This window comes from Corvus brachyrhynchos, unplaced genomic scaffold (assembly GCF_000691975.1).
Source record: "Corvus brachyrhynchos isolate BGI_N302 unplaced genomic scaffold, ASM69197v1 scaffold48, whole genome shotgun sequence".
Classification (NCBI taxonomy): Eukaryota; Metazoa; Chordata; class Aves; order Passeriformes; family Corvidae; genus Corvus; species Corvus brachyrhynchos.
Window position 1 is genome coordinate 5,501,693 of NW_008240027.1, and position 7,664 is coordinate 5,509,356.

The following is a 7,664-nucleotide window of genomic DNA, read 5'->3' on the forward strand; positions in this document are numbered from 1 at the left end:
CCGCGGTGTGGCGCGGATACTGAGCCGGGCCAGCCGCGCGGACCGGTCCGTGCGGTGCTGTACAGAGCTGTGCTCCTTTCACAGGACGGCCTGAAGCAGTGCCTGGCCGAATTCAGGCAGCAGCTCGCGTGGGTGGAAAGGCTGGACGTGACTCTGGGCCCGGTCGCGGACCCCGTCTCTCAGAGTGCTTCTACGTCTGCTGCCGTTGACCCTGAGAACGATTTCCAGAGAGAGATGAGTTTGTAAGTGTCAAAGAGAAATTTCATGTAGTGTCCCAGCGTGCTGCTTCGGGTTTGGAGTTATGTCTCACTAGTGTGCTACAGACTGCTACACTGGCTGTCATGGTGGCACTCTTGGGCTATGTTATTTTGCATTCGATGGCTCTGAATGTTTTCCAGAATAACTACGAATTAGTGCTAGTATATTTAGCTGCCGTGTGACTGAAAATAAAGAATTTCCCTCTTCATAGCAGACTTTGATCCTTTGCTGAGAAGTTTATTTTAAAAGCTCCTTGATAGCAGGACTTTAACACAAGATATGGATTTTTCTTTGTGGGTTTGTTTTGGTGTTCTTACAGTTCTCTTGTTTTGCTTAGCCTTTTATATTCCAACGTGTAAAACTTTAACTGGAAATAAGGTAAATGTATATGTGCAAGATATAAGTGTTAATATTGTACTGCCACCTGAGCTGCTTTCAGTAGCACTGGACATGGACAGAATGTTGATATAATTCTGGACCCATGCTTGTCAGATCCCAGTACCAGCCTGCTTGTGTGAGCAGTTTGTGTCAGCACTGTGAGGTGCCTGACATGCAGGTACGGGGCTGGTGCAGTGACAGAGTCAGTGTGGTGACAGGGCTGGTGCAGTGCCAGGGCTGGTGCAGTGCCAGTGCCAGTGCGGTGACAGGGCTGGTGCGGTGACAGGGCTGGTGCAGTGACAGAGTGGTGTGGGGACAGAGTCAGTGCAGTGACAGAGCCGCTGCAGTGACAGCTGTGCTGTGCTCTCTCCCAGCTACCGGCAGGCGCAGGCAGCTGTCCTGGAAGCGCTCCCTAGGCTGCATAAGCTCCAAGTTCCTACGAGGAGGCCGGATGATTACTTTGCAGAGATGGCCAAATCAGACCAACAGATGCAGAAGGTACGTGCAATGAATGTCTTTCTTTCCTGTGTAACGTGTGTGTTTTAGCCTGTGGTAGGGAGTAAATTTAAGGTGTAATGTGTGAATACTGGCCTTCATCTCTTTTCTGATTCCTGTGACAGTGATTGTGTTTGAAACTTTGTGACAGGAGATTTCTTTCTGTTTAGGCATTTCAGTGCAATGTGGGGATTTTTATAACAGGTTGGATGATAAATTAGAAAAGGAGATTTTTTCTTAGTATGTGTAACAGTGGATGTAAACTTTCCTGTGTTTTTGCTCTTTGTCATAAGACTTGCACTTGACTGTGGCTTTAATGCAATCTTTTTTTCCTATTTAAGTATCACCTTTTGTTTCTTGTCAGTGTGTTCTCGTTTTCTGTGATTTTAAACGGTATGTTATTGAATGAATCTTTCTTGGAGAATCAGACTGGTGTAGGAAATAAGACTTTCACACACTTGCTTCTTGACTGTAGTCTTTGCTCAAAATGGAACTCTGTTTTTTGGTTTAGATTTGGAAAAAAGACTACATTGTATAAGTTAAACAAACATGAGCTGGAGTCTAGTTTAAAGGTTCATGTATGACTGGGTCACTTTTGCTTTCTGATGGAACCTTTCTAGAGAAGATGAAAAACAGTAATTAGGTCGTGCTAAGGCTTAAGTCAATCCTGCACATTACTGTTCTCTTCTTTTGCTGACTTCCATTTGAAGAACAGTTCTTATCTCCCAGTGGAGTCACACACTGAATTATGAAGATGTGTTGAAATCTTTGTAATCCTTCGTAATGCAGCATCCTTAGAAAAATGTTTGTGAACAAGGAGGGAATGGAAAAGATGTTTTCTACAGGATTGTTGACTTTTCTTCAGTGCTTTACTTTTAATAATGACAAGAAAGAAACAAGCAAGTCTTCTTTATACACCCAAATAGACTGGCAAGATACTCTCAGTTCCATTAGAGCCCATTATAAGGCTTTGTCTTCTCTTGTGTGAGTTTTGTCTTTTTAGCCAGATTTTGGCTACAGATCAGTTCAGGAAGTTCTGTAATTGTTCCTTGAGCTGAAAGGATGTTATGCCTATAGGCATTATCTGATTGAGAGATGTTTTCTTTTTTACACTCATAGATAGCTCACAAATCCTGACTTTGGGACTGTACAGTAATCATAAAATTACCTTTTTTTCTTTTGTGTTACTGATAAATTTTGTTTTTTCTATTCCCTTACCAGATTCGACAGAAGCTTAAGAGTAAACAGGAAGCAATGGAAAGGTCTGAGAAAGCAAAACAACTCCGTGCAATGAGAAAATATGGCAAGAAGGTGAGGAGCTACAAAAGGGACATGTACAAAAGGATCTGTGACAAGAATTTAGAGCCTGAGTGAGGAATTGGAAAAGTGAGACCACAGGAGCCAGACAGGAGTCTGGCTAAAACATACAGAATCTGTCTAGTCTTCTGTCTAGCTGTTCTGAAGGCAAACAGAGCAAAAGATAGGATACCTTAAAAAAAAGTATGGGATACTGCAAGAAACAACACTAACATTCTGCTTCTAATCTCAGGTGCAAGTTGAGATTCTGCAGAGGAGACAAAAAGAGAAGAAAAATATGTTGAATGCAGTCAAGAAATACCAGAAAGGTAAAGTCAACTTGTCTAAGAGAGCAAATGTGTAATGGCAGTATTGGTGTGTGAGCAGTGTAGGGCAATGTGATGTGGTCACTACGTCCCTACTTCTCGGCCCTGAGCTTGGCCAGCTGCTGCTGTGCAGAATCGTGTGCCAGTGGCAGTGAAAAGCCTCCCAAGCAGCTGTTCTTCAGTGAGGGTGACCCGTTGCTATTACTTGTTTAGATTGAAAATTAGTATTTTCTGAGGTGTAGCTGTGATGTCTTCACTCTTGCAGGTCTCTCTGACAAGCTGGACTTTCTAGATGAAGAGCAGACATCGTCTCAGGGGAATAAGAAAGGCAATGCAAGTCAACGGACAAAGAAGGGGTGAGACCAGAAACAAAAGATAGTTAAACACAGAATGTCTGATTTTTTCAGTCTTCTCAGGGGATAATTTTGGGGAACAAGAAAACTGTTCTGCTTAGTGTTAAAGTAAGTCCAAGGTGGCTTTCTGCCCCTAAAGAGAAGAAAACTATGGCCAAAATGGAACAGAGACTGAAATGTGCTAATTTCTGCATCATCTTTGTTATGAGGGGAAAGGTTTATGATGGTTGATGGGAGACCATGAATATATATGTCTGTTTCGAGAGCTTTCTGCAACAAGGAATATAGGCAGTGATGCTGGTTGGTTGTTTTTCAGACCAAATGCCAAAAGACGATACAAAAATCAGAAGTTTGGTTTTGGTGGGAAGAAGAAGGGCTCAAAATGGAACACAAAGGAGAGTTTTAATGATGTATCCAGCTTCCAATCAAAAGTGGCTCACAACAAAGGCCCAGGGAAAGGAGGAAGAGGAGGAAAAGGAGGGAAAAAAGCCCTTAATGTAAGTAAAATGTTTCATGAAAATAATCCTGGTTGGCTAGGAAGCCAGGCCATGTCTGGCAGGGAGAGATGAGCACATGATGGGTGCCTCCAGCATCTGGAAGTGATGCCTATCTTTGGGAGCTAAGCATAATTCAGTTACTAACAGAGTTGAGGACTGGTTTGGTATCAGCAGGAAAATGAGAAGGGGAATTAAAAAGTGCCGTTTGCTACCGGTATGCCAAAACCTCCCTCTCCAGATGTACTGACAAATATTCTCTCCTGGGTATCCTCCCCAAGCTATAGAGCTAGAACAAAGATGGAGAACATGAAAATAAAGATCTGAATCTGTCCTATTTTTTGCAGAAGAGACCTGGAAAGAGAGCAAGGCAGAAAATGAAGAACCGAGCCCGTTAAGAGGACTATGCTCCCCAGTGTGGTTCCTGTGTTTCTTTGTGTTGCAAGATGTGTTTCTGCTGTCATGAAGCAACTAACTCTGGAGCAAGCTGGATGCTTTACAATGGCAAGGAAAAGAAGTCAGTGGAAACCAGTGCCTTATCACTAATTTCTTCTTACTGTGTGTTTTGTTGAAGGATTGTTTTCTACTTAAATCTTTGGTGTGTGAATGCATTAAATGGTTTGCACAGAACTATGTGTAACTCATATTTAGCTGTTCTGTGAATGGTGGCTGAAGCCTGCCCTTTGTTCCCTTCATTCTGACAGCTTTTTCCACCACTACTGTTAAGATGAAGCTGGTGACCTTGAGTTCTGGGTCATGTTGCCGATGTCGAAAGAAGTCTGAAAATTTTTGAGATGTTAGAGTGGTTTTTTAGACTATTTGTGTAGATGGGTATAGAAACAGCAGTGAGACGAATACAGAGCCTTGCAGATAGATTTATTTGTGTCACTGTTGTCAGGTTGCAAATCTGGACAGATTGAGGTTTTCTTTTTTCTGTTGTCTCTCACCAGAAATCTGCCAGACTGGCTAGATAATGAGCAGGGCCTAACACACTAGATGTCATTAACATTCTATCTGTGGCTTTCCCCCCATAGTAGTCCTTAAGACTTCTCTCCCCGTGGCGCAGGGTAGCCATGGATCGTAATCTCAGTTATCCGGCGTGGGAAGTAGAATCTCTGGTCAGTACGGTCCAAAGGAACCTGGGAAACAAAAATGACAAACAGTCATGTGTTTTTACTAAAATTAATAGTAGTAGTCCCTCCTGAGGAGAGTGATGCACAGAGTTCTGCTGCTGAGAAATGTCCAAATGACAGAAGAGCAGGGTACCACTGTGCTGTTCACTGCTTTGTCATGGTCAAACCTGCTGAAAAAGGAAAACTTAACAAATTAAACAACATCATGAGTCCTGACTCTAAACATTGAACTTGCTCCCCTACACACAATTTTAGTTGCATCTTCCCTGCCAGACTAATTCTACCAGCAGTTCCTTAATATCATAGAGCCCGGCGGGGATGTCTGTCTCTACCCTTGTCATGAGTAACTAGTTTACTTGATGTGTAATATGAGAAGTCAGCGAAGACTGTCTTATTTTCTTATTTATCTTAGTTTTCTTTATAACAGGCCAAAATTTGCCTTTCTCAAAACACTAATCTACAAAGTCAGTGATCATCTGTTTGTCAGATATGATTGATGTCTCAGCTTGTTAATCATATTTCTTTTCTTCCTGTTTATTCACACTTCCCCAGATGAATCCTCGCTGGTGTATCTGCTTTGGGTATACTTATGTGATTATTAATTTTATGGTTCTGCTTGCAATTTGTTTGAAAGACGCTGTGCAGCAGCATGTTTCTTTTCACAGTACTTCTGTACATTACTTCACATTGCTCACTACACCATTTCTCATGGCTGAATGCTTTAATAAACAGCCCTGAGTACACCTGTGGCATTTGGCAGTGCACTGTCACTGTCACCGTAGATGTTTTGCATTCGGGTTTCTCAGGGGAAGTGTACTGCTTCTCTGTTCACAAGTCTGTGCCAGTGTGAAGAGTCCTCTTAGGTGTAAACTTTAAAAATTTGTTACCTGTGAACGGCTCTGCTCATTCCTAATAATTCTTGTTTTCCTTGTTTGTCACAAATTGTTTTCCTGCATGAGTATTTTTCAGTGTGACAGGCTTAACATCTCTGAATCCTGTAAAGAGCTGAATCTTTAAGCACCCTACTCACCAAAGGTGTTGTGTTCCAGCCAATTTCTTGGCTTTCAGTTTGTGGCTCTGAATATTTCTTTCTTGGCACCAGTACTGCACGGTGAAGAAGATTCAGGAATTCATCTGTTGTTTTACGAGACACAGATACAAATGAAAGAAAGCGTGTTTAAAAATCAGTCACCTGTGCACCTGTGTTAAAATGTGTTAGAATCTTAACGCTCTCCAAGCCATAACAAGAAAGCCAAGGTAGAGGCAGCCTCTGTGCTGCTGTGATGATATTGTCAGAATGCATGGTGACGTTTCTACTTGAATATCTCCTGAGGAAGTTTCAAGATTTGCCTGACAATACTGTCCTGTTAGTTCTGGTATCCCTGTCTACTGTACTGCACCATCTTACTTTTCCTACACCACATCTAGTACAAACCAGTGCTCCATGACAGCTCTTGACTTTTTCAGTTGCCTGCAGTCTTTCCCTGGTTTGGTTTTCTACCCTCCTCAGTCCTTGACTAGAACAGGCCAACCTTACCTGACCCATCAAGATTTTTAGGCAAAATTAGCATTTTAGAAATAAGGGAGCAACTGTTAAATGGGTTCTCATTACAGTACTCAAAGACTGGGCAGCCATTTCAGCAGTTTAACCTGTGTGGTGGTTAGGTAGACTCTGCAATGCCAGGCAACATGTACATATAGAACATGCTTCTAGGTATTTTTGTTTTCCCCTTAGATTCTCAAGCAAAATTTTATAGTATGAATATAAGGAATTAAATGTCTTTTACAGCATATATTTATTTTAATTAAAAACAAAAATAAAAGCATAATTGCATGAATGCAAACTTGTGCTGAAAATGGAAAGTAACGGGAAAGGGCCTTAAGGTGGAAAAAAACCTGCTTTACAAACAACAATCATAAAAGCATTTAACTTACTTATATGATCACAGAGGCGTTTACACATACATGATATTTTAGACTGATTACAATTATTAAATCTTACGTCTTAATTTTCTTACGTAATTATCACAAGCTTTTGAGAGACTTCTTACCATCTGTTGGCTCATGTACGTTTTCATGCCAAGACATTGGCTTCCTAGCAACCATGTGAACTGGAAAGAAATGAGGCAGGTGATTTACTTCTATGTGAATTTGGCATCACAGCCAGGTGTAGAATATGTATTATTGAACTGCATGTGAATAAAAGATAATGAGTTACAAATACTGACTAATGGCAACTTGTAGGAAGGGAATGGCGTTAAGTGTGCCAAAGGCCCTTTTACAGGATGCTGCCTGTGCTCACCACATCAGAGTCCCGCCCCACCCAAGGGGTGGCCTGCAGAGTGCCGAGTCTCAGGAAATTATTTTCCTTTGTTGATTTATTGCAAAACCTAGACCTGAAAGAATACTCACATCACCTGTCTGTACTAGCACAAACTGTGAATTGGCAGGGAGGAAGCAGACCAGGAGCTGAAGGAACATGGTATAGTGTTGGGGTCCTCTACCCCATCTTGGCTCTGTATTTACACAGAATTTGTAGGTTCCACATCCTAAATAGTTGCCTCACTTCTATGTGGTTACTAAAGGCACCATCTGGGCAAATGGGTCATGTCTCCGTTCTGAGTGTGCAGACCAGTTCCTCAGGCAACAGGAAGGACCACCAGTTGCCCTTTGCAGCTTTACCCCTCTCACTGGCCACTGCTGCCGTGCTTGGGTGCAGCTGCTTGTCTCCGGCGTGCAGCTGAGCGCTGCGGGCCTGCCTTCGCCCTCCCTGCTCCCCTCACCGCTTGTCTTGCCCGGGGCTTTACGCCAGTTCCCTGTGGCCGCGGGGCCTCACCGGGCTGGAGGGGGTTCACGGTGTATTTCGTGAAGACCAGCTGCCACTGCCGCTCCTTGTTGGCCCGCTCGCTGTGGGAGCGGGTCTGCAGCCCC

At 42.8% G+C, this 7,664-nt stretch overlaps 2 protein-coding genes across 2 annotated transcripts; one reads left to right on the top strand and one right to left on the bottom strand.

The window, feature by feature from the left end:
* Positions 1 to 6: 6 nt before the first annotated feature.
* Positions 7 to 4,473, top strand: EBNA1BP2 (EBNA1 binding protein 2; the record flags this gene model as incomplete). The annotated part of the gene is made up of 7 exons (XM_017743458.1): positions 7 to 242; positions 1,011 to 1,134; positions 2,353 to 2,442; positions 2,681 to 2,756; positions 3,019 to 3,109; positions 3,423 to 3,603; positions 3,948 to 4,473. Coding segments are annotated over 7 exons (849 nt in total), but the record flags the coding sequence as incomplete, so codon positions are not given.
* On the bottom strand, positions 4,458 to 7,663 carry FAM183A (family with sequence similarity 183 member A; the record flags this gene model as incomplete). The annotated part of the gene is made up of 4 exons (XM_017743459.1): positions 4,458 to 4,739; positions 5,764 to 5,867; positions 6,785 to 6,844; positions 7,570 to 7,663. Coding segments are annotated over 4 exons (357 nt in total), but the record flags the coding sequence as incomplete, so codon positions are not given.
* Between the last annotated feature and the right edge of the window lies 1 nt (position 7,664).